This window comes from Oncorhynchus mykiss, chromosome 5 (genome assembly GCF_057628025.1).
Source record: "Oncorhynchus mykiss isolate SJ-2025 chromosome 5, ASM5762802v1, whole genome shotgun sequence".
Lineage (NCBI taxonomy): Eukaryota > Metazoa > Chordata > Actinopteri > Salmoniformes > Salmonidae > Oncorhynchus > Oncorhynchus mykiss.
In genome coordinates, this window is record NC_143026.1 from 17,061,318 (window position 1) to 17,079,624 (window position 18,307).

At 45.7% G+C, this 18,307-nt stretch overlaps 1 protein-coding gene across 2 annotated transcripts; it reads left to right on the forward strand.

Moving 5' to 3' along the window:
* The first annotated feature begins 223 nt into the window (after positions 1 to 223).
* Positions 224 to 17,040, forward strand: polm (polymerase (DNA directed), mu). Of its 2 annotated transcripts, XM_090234016.1 has the most exons (12): positions 862 to 1,043; positions 4,754 to 4,961; positions 5,223 to 5,321; positions 7,050 to 7,220; positions 7,512 to 7,583; positions 7,678 to 7,798; positions 7,986 to 8,118; positions 13,547 to 13,649; positions 13,872 to 14,009; positions 14,064 to 14,318; positions 14,861 to 14,944; positions 16,005 to 17,040. In XM_090234016.1, the coding sequence occupies exons 1-12, from the start codon at positions 862 to 864 to the stop codon at positions 16,089 to 16,091; spliced, it is 1,653 nt and encodes a 550-aa protein (XP_090090142.1). In that variant the 3' UTR covers positions 16,092 to 17,040. The 2 variants fall into 2 exon arrangements, with proteins under 2 accessions (XP_036832831.2, XP_090090142.1); XM_036976936.2 differs by having other exon boundaries at positions 224 to 1,043; positions 13,872 to 14,318.
* The last annotated feature ends 1,267 nt before the right edge of the window (positions 17,041 to 18,307 follow it).

Below are 18,307 nucleotides of genomic sequence, written 5' to 3' on the forward strand. Positions count from 1 at the left end.
TTGCTTGAAATACCACAAAAGAAAGTGTTCTTAGAACGAGTCACAAATTGCAAACATCAGTGTAATGGGGTCTAGCGCGGAGTGTTTCATATAGTATGTTGATGATTCGTCTTGAAACAGCTGAAACTTGTTACAACAGTTCGGTCTACATTTCTGTATACTAGTTTTGCTTTATTTCAAATCAAAATAAAAGTGTATTGGTTTCTAGTTAGACATTTGCCATGCGGGTCATTACATGTGTTTAACCTAATAGAGAAGTGATTAATTTGACGTACAAGGATAAACCCACGCGAACTCTTATGTTGACCACATGGGCGCGTGGTGGGAAGGGCACTTCCTGTTTCCCCGTCGGAACTATTTTTAGTGTTGCACTTGCTGCAGAAGGTGGTTGTCCAACATTGACTTGATGAGACATGTATGTCATCGTGGTAGCAAGACAGCAGCACACTTTTTTTTATTTAACCATGCAAGTCAGTTAAGAACAAAATATTATTTACGGCCTACCCCGGACGACGCTGGGCCAATTGTGCGCCGCCCAATGGGACTCCCAATCACGGCCGGATGTGATACAGCCTGGATTTGAACCAGGGACCTCTTGCACTGAGATGCAGCTGCGCCAGTCGGGAACCCAAGATACTGGTCAATTAAATTCAAGGGGCTTTATTGGCATGGGAAACGTGTTAACATTGCATAACATTAAATTGTCACTATCCGTACAGTAGGTGGCGGCTATACATCAATAGGCGTAGTCTGCCATAAAACCTTAAGGAAGAAGAAGAAGCACACTCGCGAGAATTATGAACCGTTGCTCATGTATCTGTTGTCGGTTTTATAGACAGATGAGCGAGTCTGCCAACAAATATGGTCCCTCTAAAGCGCAGGAAAGTGAACTGCTCCGTTACAAGCGACAGCAGCGGTGACAGGACCAGCAAGTTTCCCGGGGTTGTCATCTATCTCCTGGAGAGAAAGATGGGAGCCAGTCGGAGAGCCTTCCTCACTCGGCTCGGCCGGGGGAAAGGTTTCAACATAGAATACTCCTTAAGGTAGTGTGAACAACAATCTTCTGGGGTGAAAATAATGTATGCTAATAACTTCACCTTGTCTCCAGATCTAAGACCGATAGCTAGGCTAGAAAGATTGAGTAGGTATCAATCGAGACTTAAGTTCCTATAAATCAGTGGTCTTGAATCAAATCAAATCAAATTTTTATTTGTCACATACACATGGTTAGCAGATGTTAATGCGAGTGTAGCGAAATGCTTGTGCTTCTAGTTCCGACAATGCAGTAATAACCAACAAGTAATCTAACTAACAATTCCAAAACTACTGTCTTGTACACAGTGTAAGGGGATAAAGAATATGTACATAAGGATATATGAATGAGTGATGGTACAGAGCAGCATAGGCAAGATACAGTAGATGGTATCGAGTACAGTATGTACAAATGAGATGAGTATGTAAACAAAGTGGCATAGTTTAAAGTGGCTAGTGATACATGTATTACATAAGGATACAGTCGATGATATAGAGTACAGTATATACGTATGCATATGAGATGAATAATGTAGGGTAAGTAACATTATATAAGGTAGCATTGTTTAAAGTGGCTAGTGATATATTTACATCATTTCCCATCAATTCCCATTATTAAAGTGGCTGGAGTTGAGTCAGTGTCAGTGTGTTCAATGTTAGTGGTGGCTGTTTAACAGTCTGATGGCCTTGAGATAGAAGCTGTTTTTCAGTCTCTCGGTCCCAGCTTTGATGCACCTGTACTGACCTCGCCTTCTGGATGATAGCGGGGTGAACAGGCAGTGGCTCGGGTGGTTGATGTCCTTGATGATCTTTATGGCCTTCCTGTGACATCGGGTGGTGTAGGTGTCCTGGAGGGCAGGTAGTTTGCCCCCGGTGATGCGTTGTGCAGACCTCACCACCCTCTGGAGAGCCTTACGGTTGAGGGCGGAGCAGTTGCCGTACCAGGCGGTGATACAGCCCGCCAGGATGCTCTCGATTGTGCATCTGTAGAAGTTTGTGAGTGCTTTTGGTGACAAGCCAAATTTCTTCAGCCTCCTGAGGTTGAAGAGGCGCTGCTGCGCCTTCTTCACAATGCTGTCTGTGTGAGTGGACCAATTCAGTTTGTCTGTGATGTGTATGCCGAGGAACTTAAAACTTGCTACCCTCTCCACTACTGTTCCATCGATGTGGATAGGGGGGTGTTCCCTCTGCTGTTTCCTGAAGTCCACAATCATCTCCTTAGTTTTGTTGACGTTGAGTGTGAGGTTATTTTCCTGACACCACACTCCGAGGGCCCTCACCTCCTCCCTGTAGGCCGTCTCGTCGTTGTTGGTAATCAAGCCTACCACTGTTGTGTCGTCCGCAAACTTGATGATTGAGTTGGAGGCGTGCGTGGCCACGCAGTCGTGGGTGAACAGGGAGTACAGGAGAGGGCTCAGAACGCACCCTTGTGGGGCCCCAGTGTTGAGGATCAGCGGGGAGGAGATGTTGTTGCCTACCCTCACCACCTGGGGGCGGCCCGTCAGGAAGTCCAGTACCCAGTTGCACAGGGCGGGGTCGAGACCCAGGGTCTCGAGCTTGATGACGAGCTTGGAGGGTACTATGGTGTTGAATGCCGAGCTGTAGTCAATGAACAGCATTCTCACATAGGTATTCCTCTTGTCCAGATGGGTTAGGGCGGTGTGCAGTGTGGTTGAGATTGCATCGTCTGTGGACCTATTTGGGCGGTAAGCAAATTGGAGTGGGTCTAGGGTGTCAGGTAGGGTGGAGGTGATATGGTCCTTGACTAGTCTCTCAAAGCACTTCATGATGACAGAAGTGAGTGCTACGGGGCGGTAGTCGTTTAGCTCAGTTACCTTAGCTTTCTTGGGAACAGGAACAATGGTGGCCCTCTTAAAGCATGTGGGAACAGCAGACTGGTATAGGGATTGATTGAATATGTCCGTAAACACACCGGCCAGCTGGTCTGCGCATGCTCTGAGGGCGCGGCTGGGGATGCCGTCTGGGCCTGCAGCCTTGCGAGGGTTAACACGTTTAAATGTCTTACTCACCTCGGCTGCAGTGAAGGAGAGACCGCATGTTTTCGTTGCCGGCCGTGTCAGTGGCACTGTATTGTCCTCAAAGCGGGCAAAAAAGTTGTTTAGTCTGCCTGGGAGCAGGACATCCTGGTCCGTGACTGGGCTGGATTTCTCCCTGTAGTCCGTGATTGACTGTAGACCCTGCCACATGCCTCTTGTGTCTGAGCCGTTGAATTGAGATTCTACTTTGTCTCTGTACTGACGCTTAGCTTGTTTGATAGCCTTGCGGAGGGAATAGCTGCACTGTTTGTATTCGGTCATGTTACCAGACACCTTCCCCTGATTAAAAGCAGTGGTTCGCGCTTTCAGTTTCACGCGAATGCTGCCATCAATCCACGGTTTCTGGTTAGGGAATGTTTTAATCGTTGCTATGGGAACGACATCTTCAACGCACGTTCTAATGAACTCACACACCGAATCAGCGTATTCGTCAATGTTGTTGTCTGACGCAATACGAAACATGTCCCAGTCCACGTGGTGGAAGCAGTCTTGGAGTGTGGAGTCAGCTTGGTCGGACCAGCGTTGGACAGACCTCAGCGTGGGAGCCTCTTGTTTTAGTTTCTGTCTGTAGGCAGGGATCAACAAAATGGAGTCGTGGTCAGCTTTTCCGAAAGGGGGGCGGGGCAGGGCCTTATATGCGTTGCAGAAGTTAGAGTAACAATGATCCAAGGTCTTTCCACCCCTGGTTGCGCAATCGATATGCTGATAAAATTTAGGGAGTCTTGTTTTCAGATTAGCCTTGTTAAAATCCCCAGCTACAATGAATGCAGCCTCCGGATGAATGGTTTCCAGTTTGCAAAGAGTTAAATAAAGTTCGTTCAGAGCCATCGATGTGTCTGCTTGGGGGGGGATGTATACGGCTGTGATTATAATCGAAGAGAATTCTCTTGGTAGATAATGCGGTCTACATTTGATTGTGAGGAATTCTAAATCAGGTGAACAGAAGGATTTGAGTTCCTGTATGTTTCTTTCATCACACCATGTCACGTTAGTCATAAGGCATACGCCCCCGCCCCTCTTCTTACCAGAAAGTTGTTTGTTTCTGTCTGCGCGATGTGTGGAGAAACCCGTTGGCTGCACCGCTTCGGATAGAGTCTCTCCAGTGAGCCACGTTTCCGTTAAGCAAAGAACGTTACAGTCTCTGATGTCCCTCTGGAATGCTACCCTTGCTCGGATTTCATCAACCTTGTTGTCAAGAGACTGGACATTGGCAAGAAGAATGCTAGGGAGTGGTGCACGATGTGCCCGTCTCCGGAGTCTGACCAGAAGACCGCCTCGTTTCCCTCTTTTTCGGAATTGTTTTTTTTTTGGGTCGCTGCATGGAATCCACTCAGTTGTCCTGTTTGTAAGGCAGAACACAGGATCCGCGTCGCGAAAAACATATTCTTGGTAGTACTGATGGTGAGTTGATGCTGATCTTATATTCAGTAGTTCTTCTCGACTGTATGTAATGAAACCTAAGATGAGCTGGGGTACTAATGTAAGAAATAACACGTAAAAAAACAAAAAACTGCATAGTTTCCTAGGAACGCGAAGCGAGGCGGCCATCTCTGTCGGCGCCGGAAGTGTTGGAATGAAAGGGAACAAGGGTGCTTAGGGACACTTTAGGGATATTTGCCAATGTAAATCAAGTCTTGGTAACCTCTCTTTCTCTGTTTCCCTAGCTGTTCCATCACTCATATCGTGTCCGAGAATAATTCTGGGGAGGAAGTCCGGACTTGGCTGGACCTCCAGACTGGAGGACAGGGGAGAGAAGGGGGAGAAGGCAGGTCAGCCCGACCTGGTTCAGTCCATCTCCTGGACATCGTTTGGTACACAGAGAGCATGCATGCTGGCATTCCCGTGATTATACTGGACAGACACAGACTACAGGTAGGATATAGCCAGGCCACCTACCTGTACCGACTACCACTACCCGTACTAATGTCATCTTCCTCACATAGTGGAGAATGATATGGGTTATTTTCATGGCGGCACGCAACTGAAAAATTTTGCAACAAAAAGTCCAGGTAGTCCTTGTCTGTTTTCTTACGGCCCCTGTAAAACAACGCATTTCATTGCACCTATCCAGTCTATGTGACAATAAAATAAATGTTGTGGGGTGTGCCTAATGTACACAACCTTGTTCCACAGGAGAGAGAGAAGCCTGGTTTGGAGCTGGCAGTGGTCTCAGTACCCAGCTATGCCTGTCAGAGACACACCCCTCTACTGCACCACAACATAACACTGACCGTGAGTCCTCCTCCTTTCCACAATCCCCTCCTTTCTTACAATGTGTTTATGTTCTGAATGATGTCTATGTCTACTTTGTTCCATCCCAAACACTAACTAATGTTGTCAAAAGCATATTGTATTTTCTGAACGAGCTGTCTATATACCTCTCTCCCCTCTACTCTCTCTCCCCTCCTCTCTCTCTCTCTCTCTCTCTCTTTCACCTCTTTTCTCTCTCTCTCTCTATTCTCTCTCTCTCCCCTCCTCTCTCTCTCTCTCCCCTCCTCTCTCTCTGTCTCTCCTCCTCTCAACTCTCTCCCCTCTTCTCCCTCTCCCTCTCTCTCCTTTCTCTCTCACCTCTTCTCTCTCCTTCACCTCTTCTCTCTCTCTCTCTCACCTCTTCTCTCTCTCTCTCTCTCACCTCCTCTCTCTCTCTCACCTCTTCTCTCTCTCACCTCTTCTCTCTCTCTCTCACCACTTCTCTCTCTCTCTCTCTCACCTCTTCTCTCTCTCTTTCACATCTTCTCTCTCTCTCTCTTTCACCTCTTCCCTCTCTCTCTCACCTCTTCTCTCTCTCTTTCACCTCTTCCCTCTCTCTCTTTCACCTCTTCTCTCTCTCTCTCCTTCACCTCTTCTCTCGCTCTCTCTCTCTCTCTCACCTCTTCTCTCTCTCTCTCTCTCACCTCTTCTCTCTCTCTCTCTCTTTCACCTCTTCTCTCTCTCTCTCTCTTTCACCTCTTCTCTCTCTCTCTCTTTCACCTCTTCTCTCTCTCCCTCTTCCCTCTCCCCTTCTCTCTCTCTCTCTCTCCCTCTCCCCTTCTCTCTCTCTCTCTCTCTCCCTGTCCCCTCTACTCTCTCCCCTCTTCTCCCTCTCCCTCTCTCCCCTCTTCTCCCTCTCCCTCTCTCTCCTTTCTCTCTCACCTCTTCTCTCTCTCTCCTTCACCTCTTCTCTCTCTCTCTCTTTCTCTCTCTCTCACCTCTTCTCTCTCTCTCTTTCACCTCTTCTCTCTCTCTCTCTTTCACCTCTTCTCTCTCTTTCACCTCTTCTCTCTCTCTCTCTTTCACCTCTTCTCTCTCTCTCTCTTTCACCTCTTCTCGCTCTCTCTTTCACCTCTCTTCTCTCTCTCTCTTTCACCTCTTCTCTCTCTCCCTCTTCCCTCTCCCCTTCTCTCTCTCTCTCTCTCTCTCCCTGTCCCCTTCTCTCTCTCTTTCTTTCCCCTCTACTCTCTCCCCTCTTCTCCCTCTCCCTCTCTCTCCTTTCTCTCTCCTCTACTCTCTCCCCTCTTCTCCCTCTCCCTCTCTCTCCTTTCTCTCTCCCCTCTTCTCTCTCTCTCCCCTCTTCTCTCCCTCTCTCCTCTCCCCCTCTCCTCTCTCTCTCCCCTCCTCTCTCTCCCCTCCTCTCTCTCCCCTCCTCTCTCCCCTCCTCTCCCCTCCTCTCTCTCCCCTCTCTCTCTCTCCATCTCTCTCCCATCCTCTCTCTCTCCCTGTCTCCCCTCCTCTCTCTCTCCCTGTCTCCTTCTCTCTCTCGCTTTCTCTCTCTCTTCCCTCTCTCTCTCTCCCCCCTCTCTCTCTCTCTCTCCCCTCCCCTCCTCTCTCTCACTCCCCTCCTCCCTCTCTCTCTCTCTCTCTCTCTCTCTCTCTCTCCCTGTACCCGTCTCTCTCTCTCCCCTCCTCTCTCTCTCTCTCCCTCTCCCCTTCTCTCTCCCCCTCTCTCTCCCCTTCTCCCCTTTCTTTTTCTCCCCCCTGAAGGATGCGTTGTCCATACTGGCTGAGAATGCGGAGCTCGGTGAAAACGAGGGACGGGGAGTGGCGTTCCGTAGGGCGGCAGCCTTGTTGAAGTCCCTCCCCCAGGAGGTCAGAGGGGCAGAGCAACTACGAGGACTGCCTTGTCTGGGGGAGCACTCACTCAGAGTCATCAAGGTCTGGATACAGACAGCTGTCTATTTTTTTCACTTCTCTATGTTTTCACCTCTCGCTCTTTCTGTCTGTGTCTATTTCTTTCTGTCTGTGTGTATTTCTCTTTCTGCCTGTGTGTGTTTCTCTTTCTGCCTGTGTGTGTGTTTCTCTTGCTCCTTTCTGCCTGTGTGTATTTCTCTCTCTTTCTGCCTGTGTGTGTATTTCTCTCGCTCTCTCTGGTCTCTTCTCTCCAGGTCTCTTATCAGAACCTCTCAATCTGCCTCTCAGTCCCTCCTTTTCCCTGTTTATCTTTAGGAGGTTCTGGAGGATGGTGTATCTCATGAGGTGGAGACCACCACGCATTCAGAACAGTTTAAGGCCATGAAGGTGGGTTAGGGTGCACTGAGACCTCCATCTCTGGTTATGGTCCATGGTTCTCTGTCCTTTGCTTCCACTTATTGGAGAGAAGTGTGTGTTTCAGGCCCTAACAGGTATTTTCGGGGTAGGGGCGAAGACAGCCGACCGTTGGTTCAAGGAGGGAATACACACCCCCTCCGACCTGCAAAGATCAGGACACACACTCAACAGAGCGCAACGAGCAGGTGTGTGTGTGTGTGTGTGTGTGTGTGTGTGTGTGTGTGTGTGTGTGTGTGTGTGTGTGTGTGTGTGTGTGTGTGTGAAGAGCCTCTCTGAGCAGTGGTAGTAAGCCCAAAGTGCCCTCTGCACAATAGTTTTCTACAGTCAGTGCAAAGGTCACTCAATCCTCTTCTCTTCTTCTTTCCCTCTCAGGTCTGCAATATTATGACGAACTGAACCTGCCTGTCACGAAATCAGAGGCTGTTGCAATTGGTCAGATTGTGGAGAGGGCGGTCCATGCTGTGCTCCCGGGGGCAGAGATCACTCTGATTGGAGGATTCAGGAGGTACGCTGAGCAGTTTTCACTGCTCTACGCATTCAGGGACATATAACTGGTCTGTATCTCTCTACGTTTCTTTCTTTCCCCTCTATTTCTGTCCTTCGTTGATCTTGTCCCTCTCTATTTCTCTCTAGTGTAGGGTTGTGAACGTTTAAACGAAATTCGGATTCTTTCCCCCCACAAAATTAAAATCACAGTGCAGCTGGCTCTCCTGCTCTCTCTTCACTAATGATGCCAGTGTGTCTTCAGTCTGTTGCGTGTAGAATATCCTAGCACATTCATTGATGATAGGCCCTGCTTTACTGAAGTTGCGAGACATTGCAAGCTAAGAAATTGTGAAATACAGCATTCCATTGCGAGATACAGCTTTTGATTGCAGCTCTCTCTCCGTCCCTCGCTAGCTCGCTATGAAAGATGGGCCTACTGCACGGTTCTGACTCCGTCTGCCTGGTGGCCGACCTGCCTATACTGTGCCCCTCCCCTCTCTCTCCGTCCCTCGCTAGCTCGCTATGAAAGATGCGAGTGTTTGTGTTCTCGGAAGTACTGCAACTTATCAGTCTCCTCCGTTCCAAAAATACTGATTCTTAGTAGTCGATGACTAGTGGAAAATGTTTTCTGCTAAATGTCTTGGTAAGTGACAGTATTTAAAAAAATAATGTACATACTTTTTTTAGGAGAGAGTGGTCTGCACGCAGGCAGCTCTAGGTCATTTTATTGACCGTTATGGTTGAATAGTGATGGAGGTTAGTAAAATGCCCGTTCAGTGGCGCTTCGAAACGATTCCCAGAGAAGGTTTAGTTTCAGCATTTAAAAAGCCGTAGTGTACCCTTACAGACAGACAAACATGCCATAGCCGAGGCTATACCACAGGCTATATGTCTGTGGTAGGTAGAACTTCATTGAGGCGTTTTCAAGGCTATATGACTGTGGTAGGTAGAACTTCATTGAGGCGTTTTCAAGGCTATATGACTGTGGTAGGTAGAACTTCATTGAGGCGTTTTCAAGGCTATATGACTGTGGTAGGTAGAACTTCATTGCCTGGCCCTAGTGGTCATACGTGCGTAATAGAACCATCAAATTTTACTTGTCATATACACATTGTTAGCAGATGTTAATGCGAGTGTAGCGAAATGCTTGTGCTTCTAGTTCTGACCATGCAGTAATATCTAACAAGTAATCTAATCTCACAATTTCACAACAACTACCTTATAAACACAAGTGTAAAGGAATGAATAAGGATATATACATAAAAAATATTTGAATGAGTGATGGCCGAACGGCATAGGCAAGATGCAGTAGATGGTATAGAGTAGAGGTTGACCGATTATGATTTTTCAATGCCGATACCGATTATTGGAGGACCAAAAAAGCCGATACCGATTAATTGGACAATTTTTATTTTATATTTTTATGTATTTGTAATAATGACCATTACCACAATACTGAATGAACACTTATTTTAACTTAATATAATACATCAATAAAATCAATTTAGCCTCCAAGTAAATAATGAAACATGTTCAATTTGGTTTAAATAATGCAAAAACAAAGTGCTGGAGAAGAAAGTAAAAGTGCAATATGTGCTATGTAAGAAAGCTAACGTTTCAGTTCCTTGCTCAGAACATGAGAACATATGAAAGCTGGTGGTTCCTTTTAACATGAGTCTTCAATATTCCCAGGTAAGAAGTTTTAGGTTGTAGTTATTATAGGAATTATAGGACTATTTCCCTCTATACCATTTGTATTTCATTAACCTTTGACTATTGGATGTTCTTATAGGCACTTTAGTATTGCCAGTGTAACAGTATAGCTTCCGTCCCTCTCCTCGCTCAACTACTAGAAGGCTCAGGACGAGTGACGTTTGAAACGCTATTAGCGCGCGCTAACTAGCTAGCCATTTCACTTCGGTTACACCAGCCTCATCTCGGGAGTTGATAGGCTTGAAGTCATAAACAGTGCAATGCTTGACGCACAATGAAGAGCTGCTGGCAAAACACACAAAGTGCTGTTTGAATGAATGTTTACGCGCCTGCTTCTACCTACTACCGCTCAGTCAGATACTTAGATACTTGTATGCTCAGTCAGATTATATGCAACGCAGGACACCCTAGATAATATCTAGTAATATCATCAACCATGTGTAGTTAACTAGTGATTATGATTGATTGTTTTTTATAAGATACTTACCTTGGCTTACTGCATTCGCGTAACAGGCAGTCTCCTTGTGGAGTGCAACGAGAGAGAGGCAGGTCGTTATTGCGTTGGACTAGTTAACTGTAAGTTTTCAAGATTGGATCCCCCGAGCTGACAAGGTGAAAATCTGTCGTTCTGCCCCTGAACAAGGTAGTTAACCCACCGTTCCTAGGCCGTCATTGAAAATAAGAATGTGTTCTTAACTGACTTGCCTAGTTAAATAAAGGTGTATATATATAAAATAATATATATTTTTAAAAAACAATATATATATATATATATATATATAACAATCGGAAAATCGGCGCCCAAAAATACCGATTTCCGATTTGTTATGAAAACTTGAAATTGGCCCTAGTCAATCGGCCATTCCGATTAATCGGTCAACCTCTAGTATAGAGTACAGTATATACATATGAGATGAGTAATGGAGGGTATGTAAACATTATATAAAGGCATTGTTTAAAGTGGCTAGTGATACATTTGTTACATACATTTTTCCTTATTAAAGTGGCTAGAGATTTGAGTAAGTATGTTGGCAGCAGCCACTCAATGTTAGTGATGGCTGTTTAACAGTCTGATGGCCTTGAGATAGAATCTAGAAGGATGATAGTGGGGTGAACAGGCAGTGGCTCGAGTGGTTGTTGTACTTGATCTTTTTGGCCTTCCTGTGACATCGGGTGGTGTAGTTGTCCTGGAGGGCAGGTAGTTTGCACCCGGTGATGTGTTGTGCAGACCTCACTACCCTCTGGAGAGCCTTACGGTTGTGGGCGGAGCAGTTGCCGTACCAGGCGGTGATACAGCCCGACAGGATGCTCTCGATTGTGCGTTTAAAAGTTTTAGTGTTTTTGGTGACGAGCCAAATTTCTTCAGCCCCCTGAGGTTGAAGAGGCGCTACTGCATCTTCTTCACCACGCTGTCTGTGTGGGTGGACCATTTCAGTTTGTCCGTAATGTGTACGCCGAGGAACTTTCCACCTTCTCCACTACTGTCCCGTCGACGTGACTAGGGGGCTACACCCTCTGCTGTTTCCTGAAGTCCACAATCATCTCCTTTGTTTTGTTGACATTGAGTGTGAGGTTATTTTCCTGACGCCACACTCCGAGGGCCCTCACCTCCTCCCTGTAGGCCGTCTCGTCGTTGTTGGTAATCAAGCCTACCACTGTAGTGTCGTCTGCAAACTTGATGATTGAGTTGGAGGCGTGCATGGCCACCCAGTCGTGGGTGAACAGGGAGTACAGGAGAGGGCTGAGAATGCACTCTTGTGGGGCCCCAGTGTTGAGGATCAGCGGGGTGGAGATGTTGTTACCTACCCTCACCACCTGGGGGCGGCCCGTCAGGAAGTCCAGGACCCAGTTGCACAGGGCGGGGTCGAGACCCAAGGTCTCGAGCTTGATGACGAGTTAGGAGGGTACTATGGTGTTAAATGCTGAGCTGTAGTCGATGAACAGCATTCTCACATAGGTATTCCTCTTGTCCAGATGGGTTAGGGCAGTGTGATTGCGATTGCGTCGTCTGTGGACCTATTGGGGCGGTAAGAAAATTGGAGTGGGTCTAGGGTGTCCGGTAGGGTGGAGGTGATATGGTCCTTGACTAGTCTCTCAAAGCACTTCATGATGACTGAAGTGAGTGCTACGGGGCGATCGTCCTTTAGCTCAGTTACGTTAGCTTTCTTGGGAACAGAAACAATGGTGGCCCTCTTGAAGCATGTGGGAACAGCAGACTGGGATAGGGATTGATTGAATATGTCCGTAAACACACCAGCCAGCTGGTCTGCGCATGCTCTGAGGACCCGGCTGGGGATGCCGTAAATGTTTTACTCACGTTGGCTGCAGGTTTTTGTAGCGGGCCGTGTCAGTGGCACTGTACTGTCCTCAAAGCGAGCAAAGAAGTTGTTTAGTTTGTCTGGGAGCAAGACACCCTGGTCCGCGACAGGGCTGGTTTTCCTTTTGTAGTCCGTGATTGTCTGTAGACCATGCCACATACCTCTCATGTCTGAGCCGTTGAATTGCGTCTCTACTTTGTCTCTATGCTGACCCTTAGCTTGTTTGATTACCTTGCAGAGGGAATAGCTACACTGTTTGTATTTGGTCATGTTTCCGGTCACCTTGCCCTGATTAAAAGCAGTGGTTCGCACTTTCAGTTTTGCACGAATGCTGCCATCAATCCACGGTTTCTGGTTTGGGAATGTTTTAATACACGCTGTGGATGCAACATCAGCGATGCACTTGCTAATAAACTCGCTCACCGAATCAGCGTATTCATCAATGTTATTGTCCGACGCTATGCGGAACATAACATATCCCAGTCCACGTGATCGAAGCAATCTTGAAGCGTGGAATCCGATTGGTCATACCAGCGTTGAACAGACCTAAGCACGGGTGCTTCCTGTTTTAGTTTCTGTCTATAGGCAGGGAGCAACAAAATGGAGTCGTGGTCAGATTTTACAAAAGGAGAGTGGGTTATGGCTTTAAATGTGTCGCGGAAGTTAGAATAACAATGATTCAGGGTTTTGCCAGCCCGGGTCGTACATTCAAAGTGCTGCTAAAATTTAGGGAGCCATGTTTTCAGATTAGCCTTGTTAAAATCCCCAGCTACAATAAATGCAGCCTCAGGATATGTGGTTTCCAGTTGACATAGAGTCAAATTAAGTTATTTCGGGGCCGTCGATGTGTCTGCTTGGGGGGGGGGGGTATACACGACTGATTATGATCGAAGATAATTATCTTGGTAGATAATGCGGCCGGCATTTGATTGTAAGGAATTCTAGGTCAGGTGAACAAAAGGACTTGAGATCCTGTATGTTGTTATGATCACACCACATCTCGTTAATCATAAGGCATACACCCCCGCCCTTCTTCTTACCAGAGAGATGTTTGTTTCTGTCGGCGCGATGCGCCCCGCCTGGCGGGTTGGTTGGGTTGTGTTTCGGAGGACGCATGGCTTTCGACCTTCGTCTCTCCCGAGCCTGTACGGGAGTTATATCGATGAGACAAGATAGTAACTACTAACAACAATTGGATACCACGAAAAGGGGGTAAAAAACATATTTTTTAAAAGAAAAAGCCAGGTGGCTGTACCGACTCTGATGACGTATCCCGAGTGAGTCATGTTTCCGTGAAACAAAGAACATTACAATCTCATTATTCTGCATTGTGAATTGACTTGGAATTGTAAGATATTTTTTCTTGCTGTTTTTAAATGTGAGCAAACGTGTTCATTTGTCACATCCCTACTATAGAGGTAAGCAGACTGGTCATGATGTGGACTTCTTGATAACCCATCCTGACGAGGGCAGAGAGGAGGGGCTCATGCCTAAGGTGGTGTCCTGGCTTGAAGCACAGGTAACACACACCAGATGTTTCTATTTTCCATCCGAACAACTTTACACTATCTATTACAATTCCCAGAAAGCATTTCCCCATTTCCTTTTGTCAACTAAATATGGAATGTATGCTTAGCTGTTTACTATACAAAACACCATCACGCCTGTTCAGTTCAACAAGTCCACCTGAGTAAGGATGTTTCTGTACCCCCACAGGTGTAACACTCTATTCTGTCCCCAGGGCTTCCTGTTGTACCAGAAGACCACTGGGAACTCTTATCTGGAGAGCAAAGAGGGTCCTGCGAGGCCAGCCTCTAACATGGACCGCTTTGAAAGATGCTTCTCCATCTTTAGACTGAGCACAGACAACGAAGGGAGGGAGATCCAGACGGGGAGGGAGATCCAGACGGGGAGGGAGATCCAGACGGGGAGAGAGATCCAGACGGGGAATGGTCCACATACATACTCACCGACACTGACCAATACAGATCCACACACCCACTCCGAGTCTCCTCACCCACTTCCCCAGACCCTTGTGGTGGTGGGTGACCATGCCCAGAAGGTGAGCTGGGTGCTGGGTCATTCTCAGTGCTCAGGTCCCCGGTCCTGGAGAGCAGTGAGGGTAGACCTGGTGGTCTCTCCATACAGCCAGTTTCCCTTCGCATTGCTGGGCTGGACTGGATCGAAGGTACGGCCTAAACCTAACCCCCGACCTCTAACTTGTGCTACTGTTATAAGGCTTTAAGATGCAACTCACCCCCCACCAGCCTTCCATGTGAATCTTAGGCCTTATCTCATTTGGGGAAAAGTCTGTCCTCTCTCTTCTTTCCTCCGGAAACAAATAAGTAGTCAAGGAGAGTGTACATTTGTTAGTAGGAAGAGTGTCCTCCCCTCCTCAATAGCCACCTTTCATTGAGGATAGTCATGTGTATCCTACCAGAGTCCTTCCAGGAAGAGTTTTGATCTGCTACACCCCCTTTGAAGCAGTTGTTTTCTCAGAGGAGAAAAGCATGCAAACATTTAAAAACAATATGCTAATTACTATATAATGTCTTGCACAACTAGCTACATTTTGTTTGATCACTTGACACGTTTATTTTGGGATTCCACCCATGTAAATGTCTTTTGCCTGATGACGTGCGAGTGGAGCGCATTTTCAACTAGACTTCTCTCTCTTTCACACACTCACTCTTTTACTCCCTCTCTCTCTCTCTCTGTCTCTCTGTGCAGTTGTTTGAGAGAGAGCTGCGTCGCTGGGCAGTACATGAGAAGGCCATGACTCTGAGCAGCCATGCTCTGTACGACAGAAAACGGGTACACACCCTCTCTCAAACACACACACATTTTCAATACAGTAGTGGTTCATTTCTGTATTATCAAATGAGAGACAAACTTATCACACAAGTCAGAGTTATACTTAAACTAAATCTTTATTCACTTATTAATAAGGGAGCAGGTCAATACAACACACATATGAAGTGAATCGATTGCGTGCTCTGCGATAACGATGGCTGGTCGATGAACCACTCTTAGATGATTTGTTGAGAGCCCTGAGACAGGATACCTTTTTTGTTACCTTTTTATAGCAAAGATACATCCTCTTAGTCTACATGACAAACAACAGATATGTGGAATGGGTCAGAGGGTTAGGATTTGTATAAAATATACTAATAATTCACAGCAGACAGTATCAGTATCTTTACAGCAGAGAGTATCTTCTTCTCATTGTGTAGCAACCAGGGTATGGTCCCCAAAAACCAGGTTTGTCTCATAATTATCCGTACTCGAGCCATCTCCACCCTGGTACCTCCCAGCACACAAACACCAACTCATGCGATGAAATGCGGCCTTTTCGGTTTTATCACCAAAGGCATCGTAAATCTACTGTCCGCATTAAGCCCAAGGCCCACTGTTCACACAGACACAATATAGTTATAACAACCCCCTATTCTGTTGCATAACACAACCATTTGATGCAAAAACAGTATTATAACAGTCTTGTAATTTCAGTCTCACGATACTTTATTTGAATCCACACATCATAGTCAAGAAGGATTCAACCAATTCAAAGGGCACAGATACTTGGACACTAATGGATACAGACACACTCTCTCAAAAGTCATACACATGCACACATTTGAAATAGTTTATTTGGGTACACACAGCATCGTGTCTTTGTGTGCTCACTTCAAAGGGCTGGCACCTGCACAAAGACGTGATGCTGACAATCAGCTGTAGTGATCTGAGGGTTAAACTATGGTCTTATGTTTCCTAACTCTGTCTTTTCCATCTCCCTCTCTTATTCTCTCTCTTGCTCTCTCTCTCTCTCCCTTGTCTCTCTCCTACTCATTGCTCTCTCTTGCTCTCTGATCAGACGCTGTATCTAAGGGCTAGTTCAGAGGAGGAGATCTTTGCTCATCTGGGTCTGGAATATATCCCTCCCTGTGACCGGAACGCCTGACGACATACTGGACTGATAACAGATACAGTCTAAGAGCTAAGCAAACCCACGCTAAATTAAACCTAAACATAAGCCAAATCAAACTAAGCCTTATCCCGAGAACAACACACAGGCCAGATACAGCCTAGGGTAGACAAGAAGGGGGGGTGAGAGGTGGATAGATCGTTACATATCTGTATTTTATTAAATTGTAAATAATAAAAAACATACAGACCCAGGATGTTGTAAAGTACCAAATCTATAGATGTGTTTAATTTAGTTAACTAAATTAAAATAACTTAACTACTCGAGCCATTAATTGTACAGTATGTGCTTTTTTTTCATATCTGACATAGATCATAGATCATTTTCTTTCATTGGTGCCTTCTTACTGAATACGTTTTTAATATTTACTGCAATTTGTCTGCTTGTTTGTAATATTTAGAATGCAGTTAAACTATGTGAATTAAAATGATATCAATCATTTTAGACTTACCAAAAAGCTTTTGAAATGTGACATAATGTAGGCCTAAAACTGCGTGCATTCTGAGGGATGCTTAAATAAGTGCTTAAATATATGCATGCCCTCATGCAGTGTGTGTGGTTTTGTTACATTTTGCATTATGACAGCAGTGGCCTATTTACACAGCAGGTGTACGCTACACACACACCACCATCCAACTTACGGTCTCAGAAATAGAAACATAGGTACAAAATACGTTTTTAAAAATGGCAAAAAATGACACACACGTAGCATAATTGGTTAGGGGATCGTAAAACGGCAGCCATCTCCTTCGGCGCAGGTGACAAATAAAATGGGACTCTATTACCTCTCATGACATGTTTGTACATTGCTATATGTATATACAGTGTACCATGTTATATATTATCAATTTATGCATTGTGGTGGTTTCTGTGTGTACTCTTGTTTTTAGTTGACAGAAATAAAACTCCCCTATTATTGAATGAGGATAATGTGGGTGCAGCAGTTTATATACGACCAGAAGGGGCGTAAGAGTTGGTGAGGGACACGTTAAATATATATATATACTGAACAAATATAAACGCAACAATTTCTAAGTTTTTACTGAGTTACAGTTCATATAAGGAAATCAGTCAATATAAATAAATTAATGAGGCCCTAATCTATGGATTTCACAAAACTGGGCAGGAGCGCAGCCATGGGTGGGTATGGGAGGGCATAGGCCCACCCACTTGTGAGCCAGGCCCAGCCAATCAGAATGAGTTTTTCCACACAAATGGGCTTCATTATAGACAGAAGTACTCCCCAGCACACCCACGCAGGTGAAGAAGCCAGGTGTGATGGTCCTGGCCAATTGGATTTACTGCCAAATTCTCAAAAATGACACTTTATTTCAGCTCATGAATCATGGGACCAACACTTTACATGTTGCTTTCATATTTTTGTTCAGTGTATAACTGGGAATAAAGTGCAAAAAGGTTTAATGCAGAGCTCCTGAGTGGCGCTGCGGTCTAAGGCACTGCATCTCAGTGCTAGAGGTGTCACTACAGTCCCTGGTTAGATTCCAGGCTATATCACAACCAGACGGGATTGGGAGTCCCATAGGGCGGCGTACACTTGGCCCAGCGTCGTCCAGATTGGTGTTTGGCCTGGGTAGACCGTCATTATAATTAAGAATCTGTTCTTAACTGACTTGCCTAGTTAAATGAAGGTAAAATAAATGTCCAGGTAGCTATTTGGCTAACTATTTAAATATTTAGCAGTCTTATAGCTTGGCGGTAGAAGCTGTTCAAGGTCCTGTTGGTTCCAGGCTTGGTGCATAGGTACCAAGTCTATGACTCAGGTGGCTGGAGTCTTTGACCATTTTTTGGGGGGCCTTCCTTTGACATTGCCTGGTATAGAGGTCCTGGATGGCAGGGAGCTCGACCCCAGTGATGTTCTGTGACTAATATAGTCATCGGATGAAATTAAATCCAGACAGTCAGCCAACCAATCAACAATTGCATAACATTTTGAATTTTGAGGTTGATTTGATTTAAATCGGCATGAGATACAATTACACTCTTCAGTCTTGAGAAAAAATCTGATTAACCAAACTTTTTTTTCTTTAAATGTCTGCCTTCTCAGACTGCTGAACTACCAAACATACATTTGACACAAATGTACCCAAGATTCAAACTTGCAGTAGAAAATGATATACAAGAGAACATTCAGTTATTTTGCTCAACATTTAAACACTGGTCACATAATTAAA

Bases quoted from the DNA above. Each gene is read 5' to 3' on its own strand.
- polm (XM_036976936.2), top strand. From the start codon at position 862: ATGGTCCCTCTAAAGCGCAGGAAAGTGAACTGCTCCGTTACAAGCGAC. The intron at 1,044-4,753 runs GTAGTGTGAACA...CTGTTTCCCTAG, and splicing joins AACATAGAATACTCCTTAAG to CTGTTCCATCACTCATATCG. The intron at 14,319-14,860 runs GTACGGCCTAAA...CTCTCTGTGCAG, and splicing joins TGGGCTGGACTGGATCGAAG to TTGTTTGAGAGAGAGCTGCG.